The following is a 21,024-nucleotide window of genomic DNA, read 5'->3' as shown; positions in this document are numbered from 1 at the left end:
CACCTCTCTGCCAGCTTCCGGATCTCCTCCTCCTTGTCAAACTTGACCACCCAGAGCCTCCGCAGAAGGTTCAGGCCATTCTTCTCATCAGTATCAGGCGCTGGCAATACCATGTGAAGTTCCAACAGCCCCTGAGAGGGGGTGGGACCACACCGTGTGAGGCATGACCTTTGGGAAGAGCCTCTGACCTGCCCCCCCCCACCACCCTGCCTCCCGCTAGGGCTGAACCGTCCAAGACGTAGCCACTAGCCGCACGTGGGTCTCCACAGTGAAATCATTTAAAACGAACTCTAACTTTTTCAGCTGCACCAGCCACATTTCAAGTGCTCAACAGCCATACGCTGGCTGGTGGCTACCACACTGGACAGCACAGATGTATATTTCCAGCCCTGCAGAACATTCCACTGGACAGCACAGGTTAGGGAGTGCCATGAGTCAGTTCAGCTCATTAGCTGCTCTTCAAAGAGCTTTTCTTTCATGAAATGATGGCATATAGCGGTAGAATCTTTTCTAACATAAAATTTAAAAATTTAACTCTAAACACACAAGTCAGACAAAACCTCAGAAAAACGACATTCCCTTTGTTTTAAGAACTATCTGCCACATTGCCATTGTTTTTCAAATTTTTACCAAGGACCAGTGAAAACTCTGTCACAGAGCAATAGCAGGAGCCTGCAGTCTGGCATCTGGGAATCAATGTCTCATACTCCAAGGGGATCCTTTAGTTTTGGGTCCCAAAGCACCAAGAGAAAGCAAGTATAAGGTAGTAGGTTGAAGAAATGAACCAATCCTGTGAGTTATATCTGTCTATAAAAGTACCAAGATCCACATTCCGTTTTAGAAATTAGGTGAAGTCTTCCGAGTTGAAGAAAAAAATAGGCAGTGATACATGACAACTGCTTAGCTGTTCCAATTCCTAGAATGACCCCAAACCACACTCCGTGACCTCTTCTCTTTGCCTCCAGGACACGCTGGTGCATATGTGCGGCATCTCCCATCAGGGCAGCTCGAACAGGGACACTGAGGGACAAAGGACGCCAAGGTAGCCCCAAGAGGGAGTGGGCACGCACCCGGAGCGCAGTGTCCCGCACACTAGCACAGGGGGACAGCAAGGCGCAGAGCAGCACGTCCACCTCCTCCTGCTCTGCAAAGGCACAGCCATCCTCGCCACTGCTGCTGGCACACAGGGTGGTCAGGGCGTCTGAAGCCAGAACCTGAGGAAGACATCCATCCGCTGGGCTCAGTTCCACAAATTTTTTTTCCTACTATGGGGCCAGGCAGGGGAGCCAGGTGATGGGCTGAGGGGCCCAGGGAGGAATCTGAACTAAGAACGCCCACCCCACAGCCGTACTAGGGCTCAGACCCCAGCGCCAGGCCAAGGCCAGTGGCAGGACCCAAGCAAAACCCCTAACCAGCTGAGAACAGTCAGGCTGGCTCTCAAAAGCAGCCCTTCTGCCCAAGGCCAGAACTGAGGGCTGAGAGAAGAACTAGAACCTGAGGTTGGGGTCATGAACTGAGTCACAGCAAAAGCCAACTGGGAACCAGATCACCTGCAGTTGGGGAGAGCCTGTGCCGATCACCCAAGTCAGAAGGCGCAGCATGGCCACACGAGGCAGCAACTCTGGGCCATTCTAAGAGAGAACAGAAGGTAAGTCAGGGTGAAGCTCCAGGGAAGGTCTGTAACCAAGTCCGGTGGCACATGAAGCAGCACCCTCTTACCCACAGGGGAACATTCTGGGTCATACTGCTGACTCCACTGTAGAAACCCTGTCAGGTTTACAACTCAATCCACAGGAGCCAACCCCAGTCAACCAGATCTTCAGGGACTAAAAATAAATAAACTCTTAACCTTGGTTGAAACTCACAGAATATGAAATACAGGTGGCCCATAAACATATGAAGAGATACTGAACTTTACAAGTAAAGTAAAAAAATGTGAAATAAAACATTACACCATTCTTTCACCCATCGTTGGCAAGATTACCACTACGTGAGGTTGTATTAGGATTGGAGAAAAGAAAACGCTCAGTGAGGGTATAGCTCAGAACATGTCACAGAACCTAACAATTCCATGCCCAAGAATCTGTCCTATAGAAATGTTCACAGTGTGCAAGGGACATAAATGTACAAGGGGGCACACCACAGCGATGTTCAAAATATGGAAACGTTAGAAACAACCTTAAAATGTCAATCAACAAGTAAAAAGTTAACTAAACCATGGTGAACCCACAGCATAGAACCCCATGCAGCCTGTAAAATTAGATCCATGTGACGTGGATCACATGGATCCAGACACCGGAGGAGACCCACAGAATATTGTCCCATGAAAGAAGCAGTGCAATCCATTTTTGCTTTACTGTGTTTGTGGGTATGAGTTTTGAATGTGCTTAAAAAAAAAAAAAGTCCACAAGGGTATAGGCCAAACTGTTAGCAACAGTTACCTCTAGGGAGTGGCATTTCTCTTTTTGCTTCTGTACTGTTGGAATCTTACACATGCATTACTTTGGCAAATTTTTAGAACATAATCTATTAAAAAGAAAACTCCTCAATGAATGAGCTCCAGTCTCACAATCATAAGTCAAAGGGAGAGAGAGTGATCAGAACTATCTTCTGAGTTAGAAACAAAACAATAAATTAATACAAAATCCTTCAACTTCTTTGGGTCAGAAACTATCAGACACAAGAGACCCATAAGCTTCTGTGAGGTCTTGACAACCACACTGAATAGAACATTTGGGTTCTCCTCACCAATGGTTTCTGCTATAGGTATATGTATATGCTGCACGACCTCCCCCCCCAGAATTGTTCACGGGAAGCGTCGGAAGCCCCTGCCTCCCCAACGCCCTCAAGCCGAGAGGGAGCCGAGCTCCCCAGGCCAACCTCGTCCACACGCCCTGGCGGGCTGCTGGGTGAGGCCCTCAGCTGGGCGTGGACGGTGAGGATCTGAAGAATCTGGGCCACGCGCTCCTCCTCCTCCTTGCTGTGGTGGGGCATCTCGGTCAGCACCATCTTCAGAAACGGGAAGACTAAGGAGAAGGCTGGCGCGGACAGGGGCGCGGCGTCTGTGAGAGCAAGAAGCAGATGGATCCTGTAGGTTGGGCAGGACCCCGAGCACGGCTGCCTCAGTGTCCATCCTCAGGGCAAGTGGGTCGGGGGAAGGCTGGAGGCCCTGACACCCTGAAGCATGTGGCATGACAAGAGGGATGACAGGCAGTAGCCCAGTTCTAAAGCCAATCCTGCTCCTACCCCAGACACTGCCCAGTTCCACAATGTGAGAGTTAAAACAGACAAGTAGCTTCCAATGGCAAGAACTAAACCCTCAGTGGGGGTCACAGTGACTCAGAATACCAGGGACCAGACTCAAAAATCGTCCATCCCCTCTTTTTCAGATGAGGAAATCAAGGCCAGGGAGGGAAGAGACTCACTGGAGGCTACAGCCTCAGGAAGCCCCAGGGTACGGGGCGCCATAGCTCGTGCAATCCCTGCACGGTTCACACCGCCTCGTGCCCTTTGTCCGTCCTGTCCCTTACCTGGTTCTCCCTTGCCTGCCCTGCTGGTGATGGTGTGACTGTGCAGCAGGGTCACCGCCCTCTTCACGGCCACCGACAGCTCTTCCTGGCACCATGACTTATCCAGGGCACATTCTGGCTTCAGCAGGCGCAGAGTCACGTGGCTCACCAAAGTTCCTGTGTCCAAGAGAAGGGACCCAGCAGGGGATGACCCTCGCAAAGACACAGAATCTGGCCCAGGTGCAAACCAGGGACCCAGGGCAGAGATGCCATGTCCCTCTGACTTAATAGTAATCAATTCTGCTCTGCCTAAGTATCCTCAACCTAATTTCTCATTTCATCTCCAGAACAGTGCCAAAGGGTAGGCAGGCCGGCAAGGAGATACCCTTCTGACACTAAGGAATTAAAAGTGCACTGAGAGGAGGCATGAGCCACCCAAGGGTTATTCAGTTGGGAGTTATTCAGCTCTATCCATGTGGTCCTCCCACCTTCCATGCAACAGCACAGCCAGCCAGGTAATACTTCCAGCAGGTTCTATGTGTATTGCCTGACTCCAGCCTCACCCTGAAGGGAACATACCCCTCAGGCTCAAGGTATGTTCACCCTCAAGGTCATTAAACAACCCATAAAGCGAGGCCTCCACAATTCCCAGCCACCCCACTTGGCCTTTGTTTCTCCACAGCCAACAGAAAGCTAAAGGCCACAGAGACCTCTGGTCATGTGGCTGCTCAGGAGCTCTGGGCTACACAGACAGGCCACGTGGCACCAAACCATCCCACTGCCACTGAATTTCAAACTGCTACAGGGCTTCCCTGGTGGCGCAGTGGTTAAAAATCCTCCTGCCAATGCAGGGGACAGGGGTTCGAGCCCTGGTCTAGGGAGATCCCACATGCCGCGGAGCAAATAAGCCCACGCGTCACAACTACTGAAGCCCGCGCGTCTGGAGCCCTTGCTCTGCAACAAGAGAAAACACTGCAATGAGAAGCCTGCGCACCGCAAAGAAGAGTAGCCCCCACTCGCCACAACTAGAGAAAGCCCGCGCACAGCAACGAAGACCCAACGCAGCCAAAAATAAATAAATAAATAAGATAAATTTATTAAAAAAAAAAAACACTGCTACAGAAAGATCACCGACTAGCATCTAAAAGTTGGCCCTCAGAATGAAGACTCAGCAGACATAAAACGGGAGAGAGGAGGCGGCACTGTGTGCTCCCAAGGATACGCTGCTTGAGATGCCTGAGGCTGTATCCGTAGGAAAACAGGTCAGTAGCCTAGGTCACTGCGTGCCTCCCCACGAGCACTCGGGGGCACCTCTGTCCACCCCCATCCTGCCCCGGGGTCATGCCCACAGCCAGCCAGCCAACGAGGACTAACCCAAAGTCTTGAGCCTAGGGGTCATGACACAGGCAGCTAAGGACAGGAAAGGGTTCTTGATCCTGGGAGCAGCGAGGGGAGATTTCAACAAGGGCAGGAAAGAGTCGACCAGGACAGGGATGTACTGGGTCAGGCCGGACGGGTTCTTGGCCAGGATGGTGTCCAGCAGTCCTAGCGCCGCCTCCAGCTCATTGTCCAGCTGTAAGCAGAGTCACCCCAGAAGGCCAGTCAGCGGGGCCCTGCCCCAGGACAGTGAGGAGCAGGCAGCCCAGCACTCTCGTGGCACAGGCGTGTGGTGGCAGCGACTGCTTACCTCCTGCAGCCGCCTCCGGATCTGCGCCTCCTTGTCCAGCTGGGCCTGCAGCATCTCCTTCTGTTTGCTGGTCAGCTGCACCTCCTCTTTTATGCCTTTCTTCTTCTTTATCTCCTGAAGGGAACAAGCAAAGCAAATCCATCTCCAGGGAAGGGAACTCCCTCCCTCCCACCAAGCAGGGCACGCTCAGCTCCCCAGTCAGCGCCAGGACAGCTCTATGTCTGTGACCTGGCCCCCCAACCTGCCATGTGGCCTCCCCTACTCCCACAAGTCCACAGCCACCTGGTTTCTACAGAACAGAGAGAGCAGTAGAGAGGGGATTTCTTGCTGGATTCTCTACTAACAAACACAAGAAGGGCCTTTATACGTTAGAGAAAAGAAAAGTCCCTCCAGGTGCTGAAAAGGGTATTCTGGTAGCCATGCAGCTTCAGCCTCCCCTCCTGCCAGCCCGCCCTGCAGACACTCTCTTCCAGTATAAGCTAAAGCCCTGCAAAGACCGAGAGCACTCATTCATTTGATAAGTCTTTACTTAGCACCTACATGGTGCCAGGCACTGTTCTAGATGCTGGGGAGACCATGAGAACAAGACCAAGTCTCTATCCTCACAGAGCTGACAATCTAGTGGGTGCAGGTAGACCACGAAAAGGGAAACAGATACATAAACAAGGTGACTTCAGATCATGACCAATGTTATGAAAGGAATAAATATGATGCATAGCAAATGAGAAGAGGCACGGGGTCTACTCTGGATAGGGTGGGCAGAGGGGTCACCTCTCCGCGAAGGGGATATGTGGGCAGAGACGTGAAAGACAAGAAGAACCCAGCCTTGTAAAGACTGAGGGAGGACAAAAAACAAAAAACAAAAAACCGAGGGAGGAGCAAACAAAGGCTCTGAGACAGGAAAGAGCCCTGTGTGCTTTGCTCCTGTCAGAACCAGTTCTGTCACTGCCGAATAGAGCGATAAACCACGATGCCCCAGCGGCTACACTGTGCCAGGCCCTATGCCTACTATCAAGAGGACAGATAGGTCCCGGCCTTCCAGGAGCTGCGGGGACAGGCATGGAATCAAGCAACACCACTTAGCAGAGGAAATACATGAACTACTGCCAGCAGAGAGAAAGATTTGTTTTCCTTGAGTTGGGCGTAGAGAAAGCTACCTGAGAAAGGGCAGATAAAGAGTGTGGCAGGAGGACCCAGGATCAGTGGGGAGGTCGGAGGAGTGTGCCATGGGTCAGGATGACCCAAGAGACCCACCTGAGGCCACCCCGTGTGTGAGGCCTCCATGTACCCACCTCCTTCAGCTCCAGCTCGATGATCTGCTCCTTGAAGGAGTAAGCTTTGTTCTCTCGCTTCATGTTGGCCTTTTTTATGCTGTCCTGCTGGGCACTGAAACACCAGAGCAGGTGATCAGCCAGGTTCAAAACAGCCACCAGGCCCTTCAGCCTCCCACCAGCCATAAAACCCCAGCTAGTTTTTAAGTCATATGCACCAGGAAAGTGCTGGATACTCTACATGCTCTTGTATCCCAGGCCTAAGTACTGTGCCTAGAACACAGCAAGCACTCCTCCAATCAACAGATAGATTGTTTCATTTACTCCTCACAAGACCCTATAAAGGACACATAGTCTCCATCTGACAGGCACTTCTCTGGTGGTCCAGTGGTTAAGAATCCACCTTCCAATGCAGGGGACGCAAATTCAATCCCTGGTTGGGGAACTAAGATCTCACATGCCACGGGGCAACTGAGCCCAAGCACCACAATTACTGAGCCCACGCGCTCTAGAGCCCACGTGCCACAGCTAGAGAGAAGCCCGTGTGCGGCAACCAAGAGGGTGCGTGCCGCAGGGAAAGATCCCGCATGCTGCCACGAAAGATCCCGCGTGCTGCAACTAAGACCCGACGCAGCCAAATAAATTAATTAATTAAAAAAAAAAAGGAAAGAGAAAAAAAAGAAAACTAAGTCTTGGGGCTATTGAGCCCATGAGTGGGGGCTCACCTCTGGATGATGGATTTGTCGTACAGCTCCCCGGCAGGGGTCTGCATAATAGCAAACTCCTCCCGTGTCACCTGGCACAGCGCTGGGTTCTGCACAGAAGCGGTGATGGTGCTGATGAGCTGAGGGAGGACCCGGTCTGGGGACAGGATGGAGAGGGAGCCCATGGCATTCATGGAAGACTGCCAGACAAACATAGACACGGTCAGTGAGCGCCACAGCTGGCACTGGAGAGGGGTCCTGCCAGGCCTAAATGCCCCAGGCAATTGGCTCCCCTTCTTCTTGCCACTGCCTGCTCTTTCTGAGCACTGCCTACTGGAGTGGACAACCATAGTGTGTGCCTGCCTTCTCAGCGAGCTGTGCCTACCTGGTACTAGCACCCTGATTTGGGGGACACATTCCTCTTCCAATCTCAATCTCTGTGGTTCAGGTGGAGCTGACCCCACCCTCTCCAGAGGTGGGCACGTGACCCAGACCAGGATGGGCCTCAGGATAAGCACAAGACCCAAGTCAGGTCAAGCAGGGCAGTAAGACCCCATGCCAGCTGAAATGACTGGAAAACGCAAGCTTTTCCCACTGGAGCTGATGGGGGACAAGAAGCCTGGAATAGCTATCCTGCTACTAAAATGGGGAGACTGAGAATGGAGCCCATACCGTGGAAAGCAGAGATGGGACACAGATGGATGAGACAGAGAGATGGACAGAGAGCAAGAGATACACCACCTACAAGGTCCTGAAGACACCTGAGTCCCTGTCCAGTCACATCCTGGGTCTTACCAGTTAGATGAGGGAACAAGCAAGTTCCCTCTTGTGCTCAAACTAGTTTGCATTTTCTGCCACATGAAACCCAAGGGTTCAACCCACTTTTCATCACACCTTCACCTGTTTCTCTGAATCTCCCCTGTCTGGACTCTGACCTGAGACCAGAACCAGCTCACACACCAATTACCTGGTTCAGGGGGCTCTGTGTGGTGATCCTGGGAATGATCTGATCCAGGTGCCTGGTAATGAAGGCTTCCGGATCGATCTTCATCCTGGCAAGAAGTGCTGGCCACAGGCCAGATTGCACAGCCACTGAAGGGAAGGGGAGCTCTTTGAGGCCTTCTGCCCGGCCTGCTCCTGCAACACAGTCCCCGCCCCTCCAATACCCGCCCCAGGCACGCACCTAAGGACGGGTGGTGGGAGATGATCAGCATCTCCTGGGCCAGCTGTTCTGTGTTGGTGACATCACCTTCCAGCCCCGGCACCCCAGAGATGATGCACAGAGCCTCCTGCAGGACCCGCGGAGGAACGTAGGCCTTGCCCGCCTCAGTCACCTCCCCAGCATCGGTCACAAGAGCCTCTAAGGGCAGCACCTGTGGGGAGACAACACATGAGCCCCGCTGCTCAGAGCCCCGTGCAGGCCTGGCACACAGGAGATGAAGATGCCAGGGAGGCAGCTGCCTCTCATTCATGTTGTTCTCTGGGCTCCCTGCTGGTGTGGATACTGACACCCAGTGCCCGGCACTGGGACCCACAGGTTATGAGATGGGCCTGGAAGGAAGCACCTAAAACAGCCCACAGGGGGAAAGAAGGCAACAGACACTGGTCCAGGGGACCTACCCTGAGACTGCAAGTCTGTCACTGGCCCACATCCCTCAAGCAGGCTTAGGGAAGGAGGGAAGCAGTGAAACAGGGCACAAAGAGCACTGAAACTAGGAGCCGGGTCTTGCGGGTCAACTCCCAGTTCTGCCACCCACTGGCTGGGGGACCCTGAGCAAGTCATTTCAGCTACCGGAACCCTGGACAACTCATACAAAATAAGCATAGTAAGCCTGTCAGCCTTTTAAAGGCATTGTGAAAAACTGAAAGGGACAATGGGTAGAAAACACTTAAAAAATTATAAAGTGCTTTAAAAATGAAGTGTTTTTCGGGCTTCCCTAGTGGCGCAGTGGTGAGAGTCCGCCTGCCGATGCAAGGGACGCGGGCTCGTGCCCCGGTCCAGGAGGATCCCACATGACGGGGAGCGGCTGGGCCCATGAGCCATGGCCGCTGGGCCTGCGCATCCGGAGCCTGTGCTCCGCAACGGGAGAGGCCACAGCAGTGAGAGGTCCGCGTACCGCAAGAAAAAAAAAAAAAAAAAAAGAAGTGTTTTTCCATTACTCAAGAATAAAAAGGATGAGCTACATGTCATAAAACAAGGGAAGAAAGAAAAGCATCTGAAAAGGAAAAGGAATTATATGAAACAAGGTGTTACCCAAACTCCAGGGCAGAAGATTCTGGCATCACACAGAGTCTGAGTGAGTGAGAACAGCCCAGGAGCAGTCTAGTTAAAATCCCACAGCATAAGCAGGGTCAGCTAAGGGGGTCTGAGAGCCCCAGTTCTGCAGCCCAGATGCCCTGACCTTGTGAGAACTGAGGACAGTCTTCAGCTCCTCCAGGAGTCCGTAGGCCAGCTTGAAGCCCCCGAGAGCAGAGAGCAGCTTCCGAACCGTCTGCTGGGCCTGCCTGCGCACGTGCCAGGTGCGGCTCAGGAGCACCGCCACCAGAGCCCGGTGGTACTGCCTGCAGCAGAGGGACAGGGCGTCCTGGGGTAAGGCCAGGTGTGGGGCTCTCCACAGCCAGCCTTCCACCCCTCACACACCGCCACGTCTCAGGCTCCTGTCAGGGTTTGTGTCATTTGGCCAAAGGGGAAAAGTAAACGAGCCCCACGTACTGAACTTTGTTGCCTGTGAGTCTGTGCGGATGGTCAAGGAAGAGTCTCTCTGTCAGATGCAGCACGGTACAGAGGGCTGGCGGGGGGACAGAAACAGCACAAGTGTTTTTAAAATAGAGAACACATCCAGAAAGGACTTGGAAGAGCTGGAAAATGAACACCAAAATGTAAAGGGAAAGTTACAGTTCACTAGAATTTTTTTTAAGTTTTTATTTTATATTGGAGTATAGCTGATTAACAATGTTGTGTTAGTTTCAGGTGTACAGCAAAGTGATTCAGTTACACATATACATGTATCTAATGAATTTTCTTTTTTGCTAACTACACACGTGTATTCTTTTTTTAACATCTTTATTGGAGTATAATTTCTTTACAATGGTGCACTAGTTTCTGCTTTATAACAAAGTGAATCAGCTGTACATATATATATATCCCCGTATCTCCTCCCTCTTGCGTCTCCTCCCACACTCCCTATCCCACTGCTCTAGGTGGTCACAAAGCACCAAGCTGATCTCCCTGTGCTATGCGGCTGCCTCCCACTAGCTATCTATTTTACATTTGGTAGTGTATATTAAGTCCATGCCACTCTCTCTTTGTCCCAGCTTACCCTTCCCCCTCCCCACTTCCTCAAGTCCATTCTCTACATCTGCGCCTTTATTCTTGTCCTGCCCCTAGGTTCTTCAGAACCTTTTTTTTTTTTTTTTTTAGATTCCATATATATGTGTTAGCATACGGTATTTTTTTTTCTCTGCCTGACTTACTTTACTCCGTATGACAGACTCTAGGTCCATCTACCTCACTACAAATAACTCAATTTCGTTTCTGGTTATGGCTGAGTAACATTCCATTGTATATAATGTGCCACATCTTCTTTATCCATTCATCTGTCGATGGACACTTAGGTTGCTTCCATGTCCTGGCTATTGTAAACAGAGCTGCAATGAACATTGTGGTACACGACTCTTTTTGAATTATGGTTTTCTCAGGGTATATGCCCAGTAGTGGGATTGCTGGGTCGTGTGGTAGTTCTATTTTTAGTTTTTTAAGGAACCTCCATATTGTTCTCCATAGGCACACGTGTATTTTGGAACAAGCAAAAGTATATTCAATATCCTGTGATAAACCATAACAGAATATGAAAAAGAATGTATATTACGTGTAACTGAATCACTTTGCTGTACAGTAGAAATTAACACATTGTAAATCCAACTATACGTCAATAAAACAATTTTTTTAAATTACTATGCAGTTCTAAAAAAGAATGAGAGCGCTCATTATATACTGACGTGAAATTATTTCCAAATCTAGACGGCACAATGCATACAGTAGGAATATTAACACTTGTGTAAAAAAGGCAGAGAACTGATACATAAGGTCATTTATTGGTATAAATATAAAATATCAAAGATACACAAGAAGCTGATAAAATTGGTTCTCCACGGCCAGGGACACTGACTGTATGGCTAGAGATCAAAGCAAGTGTATAACTTTCAGTGTAGACTCTCTTGGGTCTTTTTTTTTTTTTTTTTTTGTATTATGTGAATATATCTCCTATTCAAAAATTAGCTAAACATCTTTTAAACATCAGGAAGTGACTAACAGGTGTAGCTCATTAAGAGAATGTTGTGATTTGTCAGTCAAAAGGCTTTTCCAATCACCAATTAGCGGCAGATACTTCTAAGGCAACCTAGAATTTTAAACATACGTTTAAAGATCAACTGTTCCTTCTCTGCCAAGATAGAAACCAGTAGTTCTTCTATCTCCTGGTGTGGGTGGAGCCAGCCACACTTCGCCAGAGCTTCTCAGCTGCCTCTCAGTGCACGAAAGCCTCTACGACAGCACCAATTACCCAGTCAACTATAATTACACCTAATATCACAGCTCCACAACTATTAGAGTGCTGTCTCCACAAATCTCCCACTTCCCTCCCATTTCCCTAGCCTTCCACATCCCACAGGAGTACATTCATTCCCACAAAAGCTGAGCTGTTGGCCAGATCACTCTGCTCCAGGTTTTTGCTGAGCTGTCTGGTCAAAACAACAGGCAGTCAGGGAAGGATCCTCTCTGAAGACCCACCAGAGACTCAGCCCCAAACTCGACTTCAACTAAGGGGGTAGTGACTCACCATCCTCTGAAGCCATGAGCAGGAATTTGTCAGAAGTGAAAACCTGCTTCTTCTCATCCAAAATTAGCTGCCAGAAACTGCTCAGTTTGGCCTCTGCAAGAAACAAAAGGTCACTCTATCACACAGCCCCCCACATGCCAGGGCTAGTCCCCACCATGCTGAAGCTGCGGGGGCTGGCTTTGCTGACAGACTCTCCGCTGTTGCAGCAGGCAGGAGTTCTCCCTCAGCGGGGGCGGGTCACTCCCAAGCTCACTGTCCTCCGGTTCCGAGAACTAACCTGTTCTTCTGGTGGCATTGCCTATAGGAAAAGCTTTGGTGGTTCTCTGCAGCCCACAGGAACCCAGATGAGCTGCTTCCCACCTGGAATTCCCACCTGTTCCAGGTGCCAGGCTGAACTACTTGAGGTCCACATGTGGTGCTTTCCCCGCCCTTCCCTCATTTGAACTCACACTGGGCCAGCTAGTGAAAACCCTTCTAGCCCTCAGGGCCCTAGTTCAAATGCTCCCTTCTTCATGAAGCTTTTCCTGACACCCAACCCCTAAACTAAAAGAAATCCCTCCTTCAAAACTGCTCTTACGCCACATTTTGCCTTAAACAACAGATAACTTTTGCATATCCTCTCTCCCAGTAGAGTAAAGCAGCTTAAAATTTGCTGAAACAGGGTCATGTTCTGCCTCCCCGCCACAGAAGTAGCCCAGTGCCTTGGTATATAGTCAGATGGCACACAATGATATATATGAAAAGAGCTGAACTCCATTTCTAACCACAGGAATAAGTTCAGCTATGTCCCCATGCAGAGTAGGATGTAGACTAAACAAACACAGAATACCGTGTAGCCACAAAAAAAGGAAAGCTCTTTTTGTTGTACTGATTTTGGAATCTTTTCCAAGATGTGTTCAGTACGCAGTACGGCATGTATAGTATGTCACCCAGCATGTTTCAGCAATTACACATTGATCATCTCTAGACACGAAACTTAGTGGCTGGGAGACAGGATGGCTACGGGGAAGCTTTTAATGTTATACCCTATAAATGTATAACCAATTAGAAACAACGTCCCACTTATCATCTGCAGGGATGAGCCTCAGCGCTGCACTGTGCAGCGGGAGTGCAGCCAGGGGACTCTGTCACTGTCCTCCTTTGCCCTGTTGCTCCAATGCTCCAGGACAGGGGCGTGTAGATAAAATTCATCCCTGCAGGTGACAAGTGGCCCAGCTAATCCTGTAAAATCCTAAATATCAAGGCACTCCTCCCAAGGACTCTGAAAGAGGCCCTTGTCTGCTAGCATCCTGGACATCTCTGGACTCTTACCAGCCTGTGAGTCAGCCATCGAAAGCTTTGAGAGCAGCAAGGCAGCAGCGACCCCTTCGGTGACTACGGGAACCTGAGTGCTTTGGGAGGCTGCCTTCTCCACTGTCTGGATGAGCAAGGGCAACAAGTCCAGGGCCTGCAACAGTGTGTCACCTGTGGAGATAGAACCAGCACCTTACAGAACACCCCAATCGCAAGGAGGCAAGATTACTTGAGAAAGGAGTTATTCACCCATGTCTGAATGGTTAACACCCTTCAGTTACCTTTCAAATATCTCAAGTAAGTGGAATTAAAATCTAGGACTTATATCAAACTCTACAACCATAAAGCTAGAGCTAGAAGGGTCCTTACTAGTCCAATAGTCCAGGTATTCACTTGATGGATAAGGAAACAGACCAAGAGAGGTGAAGTGAGTTGCCCAAGGCCACACAGCTGGTTGAGGGAGAGCCAGGGCAAACCTCAAGTTGACTAATTTCTCTCTGGGGCTCTTCTCCCACACCAGACAACCTCCAGACCCAAATCCCAAAACCAGAACCAATCTGCTGACCTATGAACTAAACTCTGTTCAAAAAAAAAAAAGTAGAGGGCTTCCCTGGTGGCACAGTGGTTGAGAGTCCGCCTGCCGATGCCGGGGACACGGGTTCGTGCCCCGGTCCGGGAAGATCCCACATGCCGCGGAGTGGCTGCGCCCGTGAGCCATGGCCGCTGAGCCTGCGCGTCCGGAGCCTGTGCTCCGCAACAGGAGAGGCCACAGCAGTGAGAGGCCCGCGTACCGCAAAAAAAAAAAAAGTAGAAACCTACTAAAACTATAGCTAAACCCACATATGTGTGTGTATGTATGTATGTATGTATGTATGTATGTATGTAATTTATTTAGGCTGCACTGGGTCTTCATTGCGGTGCACAGGCTTAGCTGCAGTATGTGGGATCTTAGTTCCTCGATCAGGGATCAAATCCGGGCCCCCTACATTGGGAGCATGGCGTCTTAACCACTGAACCACCAGGGAAGTCCCAACCCATGTTTTCTTAATTATTAAATTGGTATATAGAGTATTTCACAGTGAAACAAGTATTTCATTTGGATGATGCCATGGATTTGAATCCAAGAAATGTATATTTTAAAGGTTTATTTTATGATTGTTTTTAAAGTATTAAGCAGAACCAACTCAAGCTAAAGAGACTAGGTTAAACCAAGACTTGGCTATTTAGAACTCAATCTAAAATCAAGTTCAATCAGTGCAGCAAAACTGCAAACTAATACACAAGTACAGACACTGTACAGGAGGGGGTCACCTCTCTAGGGGCAGCTCTGGAGTCTCCTAAACATTTTTTTAAACCCAGTCATCATAAGTTTAAACTTGAAGTGAAATATGAGCCCATCTCAGAGGTGGACATCAATATTAGAGATTTTTACCTTGGGGATCAAGCTCCTACAGATTTGAAGTTTCCCCTCGCTGTGCTTGGGAAGGAGGTAGATGCTCAGGCCCAAATGACAGGTTTGTTAGCACTGAAGCGAGGGCAGTTGTTGTTTCTAATAGGTCCAGTGTAAAGATTATATAATTTACACCTTATAAATCAGTCTTATCAGAAACATTTCTCCATGATTTCAGAAAACAGAGTGACAGGTTCTGGTTGTGGTTCCTCTCTGAATAAAGCTTTGTATTCTGAAGGTCTGATAAGGAGGAGAAGCCAGAATCTGTTGTGAAGACTGGGCTCTGATTCTAGGCTTTATGGATGACTAAGCTAGATGCTCCCAGTGGCTCAGGAGGAAATGATGCAAAAAAAGCTGGACCGAAAGGGAAAGCCTGGAACGGTGATGACGCCCTGAAGATCACCTCGATCACCTCTGTGAGGGAAGCATCTCACCTCGGAAGCAGACCAACATGCACTGCAGATAGGCGTGCCTCACTGCAGAGGTGGAGGTTTTAAGGCTGAAGGCTTTCTTGAACCATTCAGTGAGCTTCTTGGGCACTTCTGTGGAGAACCGGTTACACCAGAGAGCCAGGACAGAGGTGGCGTGCACCAAGGTGCCTTCGTGAACTAGGGCAAGAAGCAGAAGTCCAGTCAGCCCTATGTCTTAGACCCACATCACATCACTGCCAGTTGCATGCGAAAGCAAGTAGGAGTAAAGGGAGAGGAAGCAGTGATGCTTCAGGGAGAGGAAGCAGGGCCCTCAGAAGGGGTTCATGGCAGGCTCCAACTGTGAAAACTGGGGGTCAAGGATGGGTCCAGGCTGCACCCTCACCATGGTGCACAATTACCTTCTTGCTGGAGGAAGGGGATGAACAGCTCAGCCACGGTCCCACTCAGGACTTGACTGGAAGGCCCGGCCACCACGTGATGACTGACACTCCCGATCCCTGGAAGGCAGGGGATTCCCTGCTCAGCCCCTCATCAGCACAAAACTGCCAACACACCAGTCCTCCTGTCACTGCCCACCTCCCCAGCAGCCATGCCTCTCCTCTGGCCATGACTGACCCCCCCACTCAATCCCCCATCAGACGTCCTGCCTTTTATGGAGGCCAGACTGGGATGTCCAAAACTGTCAGAGGTGTCAAGATCCAACAGACTCACCTTACCTAACAGTTACGTTACACTACCACTACTACACTTCCTACTACCCGTGGAGAAATTCTGTACCTGAGAGGACGCTCATCTTCTGGGCTACAATAGTTAGTTTTCCTTCCGAGCCTGAGAGGAGAGATAGCAAAGATTCAAAATTCACATCTGCCACATTTCCCAAGGGGGTGAATAAGGTAGTCATGTGTGTGACATCAAGATACAGTTTCTGATTCCAGAAGCAGCCTTTCTATCATGTAGCTGGGCTTAACATCACATGTACTGGCTTTTTTTTTTTTTTTTCTAACTAAAGAAATAAATAATATGTTCTTGCAGAAAATGTGACAAATAGAAAAAGTATAAAAGCAACATCTAAAAATCACCCATGTTCCCACTACCTAAAATATTATTAACATTTTGGTGTATTTCCCTCTATTTTTTCCCCCTATGCAAACGATAATGCCTATGCTTAAAACTGAGATCACCCCCATCCACACTGATCTGCACATGCTTCTGTTCATTCTTGACACAAGCAAACTCAGAGCACCAAGCCCCCAACAGGTCCCAGTGCCCAAGGAATGCCAGAGGCCACACCTTGGCCATCCGCATGCCCGGGAAGGACTTGCCCACCTCCGAGGATAGCAAACAGGTGCCGGGCCAGGGCTTCCATCGCCGAGGAGTCACTGCACTGGCGGACCAGGTTCTGCAGCGCCAGCACGGCTTCATCCATCAGGCGGGGGCTGTTGGACTTCAGCTGACCTGGACACGGAGAGCCGCAGCTCAGAAGCTGCCGAGAGCTGAGTAGCCAGGCTCTCATCTTTGTCTTCCCTGCTCCCAACTCTTCAATCCTGGCTCTGTGTTCTCATTATAAAGGATCTCAGGAAAGAAACTACACAACTGTAGTTTATTTCTAAACTGAGCTGTCTCCTACCCCTTTTTGTACAATAGGGATAAGTACAACCGAAACCCAAGGTGCCATTCCAGGGGCTGGAGAGGGGTTGGGACACTCACCAGCCAGTCCTTTCACGATGTCCAGGGCATAATGGCTGAGATCGAGAGTCACTGATGCCAACAGACTGGAGATAGCTGAGGGGGACAGAAAGCACGCATCATGTTGGCCTCCAGGGGAAATGCCCGTTTCTGCCTGACTCCCCAGCCAATGCTCAGGCCTGCTGTGTAGACACATAGGACATGACCACTCTTCATCTCTGTATGGTCACATGGTGGTCACACCTTTGTCCCACAGCTCTGCTGTAAAGCTGTATACTGCCCCATCCCAATCAGCAAAAAACTGCCCCTCCGACATTCCACCACACCTCTTACCAAGATAAAAAGAGACAGAGACTCAACTCTCATATCCTATGGTTTCAAGTGCCACCTCCACACCAAGGTCAAACTGTCTAGAGCAGAGGTTCTTAACCTGGTTTCCGGAAGGTTCTTAGACCTCTAAAAATGTATGCAGTATTTTAAGTGGGTATACTTTTGTGCATTCTTCCAGCAAGAGGGCCCATTACTTTCAACATACTCTCAAAAGGGTCCCTGATCTCTCTCCCAAGGGCCCAATGAGGTAAACAGTGAATACATCTCCCCCCGCCCCAAGCACTTCCTGCTGCCAAGTAGTGGGGACCCGGCTTATCAGGCAACTTCACCTCCCTCCCACCGTCCTGTTTGGCAGGAACCTACTTTCAAGAACATTCTCTGGACTCCTCAGTAAGGACTTCTGTATGGTGGGCAATATCAGATCCTTAAACTCCGAGTGGGACATGTATCGGAGTAGAGGGGCACAGTTATCCTACAAAGAGAAAGGGGTCAGGCACCCAGCCTTCGTGGGAACAGACCAAGAATAAAGGATGGTTCTGAATCACAGAATTTAAAATGGGATTTAGCTTGCCCAGGTGAGTAAGGGCCACCTCACACTCACCAACAGATACTTCTGAGGCTTTACTTTGCTCATCAAGATGTTCTTCATATAAAAATCCAGCAGGGCACTCTAGGGAATACAGAGACCTGGTTAGACCCTGACGTTCTGAGATCCCTCTTGTGGGACTGCTTCTAAAAAATACCAATCAGTGTCCCAAATGTCATGGTGTCAAGCATGAAGATCCCAGTGATCACTCCATTCCCCATCTAAAAGCCTTCCACAGCTTTCCATGGCTCCTGGGAGCAAGTCCAAGTCCTTGGCATGGCTCACAGGCCTACCTGCTACCCTCTTTCACCCAGACACCCACATGCCCCTCCAACCGCACTTTGCCTCCTCTACATTTCTGCCCACACGCTGCTTTCTCTGCCCAAAATGCCCTTCCTCCCCTCTTGACCTGTTAACACCTATTCACCCTTTAAGTTCCTTCATTAGAGATGTGTTCCCTGACCCACAGCCTAAGACAAGTCCCAACCAGAGTATCACAGCCTCTTGCACTTTTCCTTTGCAGCGTGTCTCACAGAGATAATGAGATGACGATATGTCTAACGGCAGCCTCCTCAGATTCAGTCCCGCCCGGGAAGGGATCACAGCTCCCTCACGCACTGCTGCAACCCCAACACCTGGCACAGAGCTTGGCACAAGGCAGATGCTCAGTGTGGGTGAATAAATGACTGTATGAACAGGCAAATCATCATCCCGTTAACTATGGCAGGATCCATCCCAAGCCACAACTGGAGGGGAAACTTTCCAGCTCCTCAAAGTTCATATATCACCATGAAAGGCCGGGGTCTCAGGTGAGAAAACCAACAAACTTCAGATAAGGCCAGCAGCTGGGGGCCACCAGGGCAAAACAAGCTCCCCCTCCTTCCCTCCAGAGAGTCCACTTGCCTTGTGCCGATTGACCACGTCCATCTCCTTGTGGCTCGTGCAGAACTGCACCAGCAGCCCCAGCATGGCTGCATAGTTCTGGTTGGGTTCTAGGCTGAGAATGGCTGACAAGTATTGTTCCACCAGTCCCGGGTTCTGAAGAGGAACGGGTAAAGCAGGTGTATCAGACGGCAGTGGAGGTGGTACGGAAGAAGAAATGACCGCCACCCTGCTGCCTCCTGTCACCTCTTTCCATAGCTTGGTGAGCTTCTTCACAGCACCATCCACGGCGTGCTTGTGGGAGCCGCCTAGCACCTCCAGCAGGAGCAGGCACTGCACCTCTACCTGCAGGGACAGGGAGGCTCAGGTCCGGACGTAAAATGGGAGCGGAGATCCCATGGCCCTCATAGCCTGCCCAAGACCTTCGTCAGGCCCGCCAGAACCTGAGGTCATCTCCGCCAGGCCTCTCCCACTCAATTCCAGCCAGATCCTCTTCCCTCCCCCCCCCCCCCCCCCCCCCCCACTTAACCCTGTCCCGGAATTACATCTGTTCACTCAAGCACTTCGTTAATAAGTATTTGTTGAGCACCTACTATGAGTCAGACAATGAAAACACCTGGAGAATAAGACAGACACGGTCCTTGCTTTCATGCACCTCATAGTCCAGAGGGAGAAAAAGATACTAAACAAATAAACACACAAATAAATACATAATTCCAGCAAGGTTAAGTGCCATGTGGGAAAAGGATAAGCATTCTGTTTCATATATTTCTTCATCTGCCTTGACTATTCCTTCATTAATTCTACAAGCAATGAATGCTGATGAAGTGGCAGGCACTATGCTAGGCACTGTGGATACAGAAGTGAACACTGATATGCTGATCCTGCCTGCAGGGGGGCCCACTATCCAACCCAGAGTGAAGCACCTAATAGGTGCTCAATTAAAAAGGCTCGCAGGGCTTCCCTGGTGGCGCAGTGGTTGAGAGTCCGCCTGCCGATGCAGGGGACACAGGTTCGTGCCCTGGTCCAGGAAGATCCTACATGCTGCGGAGTGGCTGGGCCCGTGAGCCATGGCCGCTGAGCCTGCACATCCGGAGCCTGTTCCCCGCAACGGGAGAGGCCACAACAGTGAGAGGCCCGAGTACCGCAAAAAAAAAAAAAAAAAAAAAAAAAAAGCCTCACAGAGACTGTATGTGCCACGAACACCCAAGGTCACTGGTGAGCAGTGGACTGCCACCCTGAGAAAAAAGGCATGCTTAAGAAGTCTGCCAAATTCCATTTGCATGTGTACAAAATGGCAGATGTACAAAGTTATTCATGGCAACAATTTTTTATAACAAAAGACTATAACAACATAAGTGGTCATAAACAGGGAACTAGTTATATATATACCGTGGTACATCCACTCAAAGGATTAGTAAACAGTCATAAAGAATGAGAACCTCTATATAATACTCTGGAACAAATCTAAATCCAGTTAACAAAAAAAACACAAGGCGAAAGAAAAGTTTGTATGTATGCTACCACTTGTACAAAAAGGTCTATTTAGTCATATACACAGAGAATACCTCTACTACATAAGAAACTAGTAATAGAGGGGGACCGAGATGGCTAGGGAAGGGGTGGGAAGGAAACTGGTATATCATTCTACACCTGTTGAATACTGAACCTTTTTTTAAAAATTATTATTAAAATAGCTTTTTAAGCTTGCTGATATCACATTCAGAACTATATTGCTGTTCTTTCTTCCTGGAACGTTCTAACCCATAATCTGGGCATGGTTTTTTCTTTCATATCCTTCAGGTCCCTGCTCAAATGGTACCTCCTCCAAAGGCCTTCCTCCCACCATCACCGTCCAACCACTCTCTCTATCCTCCTGCCTGCTTTTCTGCTGCACGACTCTACACCTTGTCATTTATATGTGGACCTGTTTGTGGCCACCCTCTCCCCACAACTGAAAGCTATGAGAAATTAAGGTCTTCTCACCTGTCCCCTGTTTCAGCCTCAGCTCCTCGAACAGCACCTGACACGCAGGGGGCCCTCAACAAATACTTAAGGGACTGAATGAACTACTCCTATGTGTATAGTCAACATCAGCAATGAGCAAAGGAAAAACCCAGATTCAAGACACAGAAACCACCACCACGGTTTCAAGCTCCTGATGCATCCTGTCCCATAAACACAACTCCGGGGTTGACCCCTCCCCCTCACTAACCCACACTGACTTACCTTGGATAACGGTTATAAGAATTCATTGGAGACATGCTAGTGAGGGAGCCCATGATAAACCATCTTACAAGAAGGCCTTTTGGTAACAATGGAACCCACACTCTGAAGGTGGTTTTCCAGCATATCCA

The 21,024-nt window shown here is 49.6% G+C and overlaps 1 protein-coding gene across 1 annotated transcript in view; it reads right to left on the bottom strand.

Annotated features, from left to right (window-relative positions):
* Nucleotides 1–21,024, bottom strand: part of GCN1 (GCN1 activator of EIF2AK4) — a 56,547-nt gene that overhangs the window by 25,203 nt on the left and 10,320 nt on the right. The window contains exons 6-29 of the mRNA XM_029225157.1: nucleotides 18,914–19,012; nucleotides 18,689–18,823; nucleotides 17,801–17,869; nucleotides 17,563–17,671; nucleotides 16,891–16,965; nucleotides 16,510–16,638; nucleotides 15,961–16,011; nucleotides 15,582–15,680; nucleotides 15,187–15,360; nucleotides 13,321–13,473; nucleotides 12,010–12,102; nucleotides 9,885–9,960; nucleotides 9,574–9,733; nucleotides 8,355–8,544; nucleotides 8,139–8,263; nucleotides 7,193–7,371; nucleotides 6,489–6,582; nucleotides 5,197–5,310; nucleotides 4,884–5,082; nucleotides 3,531–3,686; nucleotides 2,881–3,062; nucleotides 1,551–1,631; nucleotides 1,071–1,214; nucleotides 4–131 (exon numbers count right to left, since the gene is read on the bottom strand). Of these exons, the coding sequence (XP_029080990.1) occupies nucleotides 4–131; nucleotides 1,071–1,214; nucleotides 1,551–1,631; nucleotides 2,881–3,062; nucleotides 3,531–3,686; nucleotides 4,884–5,082; nucleotides 5,197–5,310; nucleotides 6,489–6,582; nucleotides 7,193–7,371; nucleotides 8,139–8,263; nucleotides 8,355–8,544; nucleotides 9,574–9,733; nucleotides 9,885–9,960; nucleotides 12,010–12,102; nucleotides 13,321–13,473; nucleotides 15,187–15,360; nucleotides 15,582–15,680; nucleotides 15,961–16,011; nucleotides 16,510–16,638; nucleotides 16,891–16,965; nucleotides 17,563–17,671; nucleotides 17,801–17,869; nucleotides 18,689–18,823; nucleotides 18,914–19,012 (3,014 nt within the window). The remainder of the gene's footprint in view (nucleotides 1–3; nucleotides 132–1,070; nucleotides 1,215–1,550; nucleotides 1,632–2,880; nucleotides 3,063–3,530; nucleotides 3,687–4,883; nucleotides 5,083–5,196; nucleotides 5,311–6,488; nucleotides 6,583–7,192; nucleotides 7,372–8,138; nucleotides 8,264–8,354; nucleotides 8,545–9,573; nucleotides 9,734–9,884; nucleotides 9,961–12,009; nucleotides 12,103–13,320; nucleotides 13,474–15,186; nucleotides 15,361–15,581; nucleotides 15,681–15,960; nucleotides 16,012–16,509; nucleotides 16,639–16,890; nucleotides 16,966–17,562; nucleotides 17,672–17,800; nucleotides 17,870–18,688; nucleotides 18,824–18,913; nucleotides 19,013–21,024) is intronic.

Source organism: Monodon monoceros, unplaced genomic scaffold (genome assembly GCF_005190385.1).
Source record: "Monodon monoceros isolate NGI ecotype Baffin Bay Population unplaced genomic scaffold, NGI_Narwhal_1 Super_Scaffold_1, whole genome shotgun sequence".
Taxonomy (NCBI): domain Eukaryota; kingdom Metazoa; phylum Chordata; class Mammalia; order Artiodactyla; family Monodontidae; genus Monodon; species Monodon monoceros.
The sequence above is the reverse complement of the archived record's forward strand: the minus strand, read 5'-3'. Positions and strand labels throughout refer to the sequence as shown.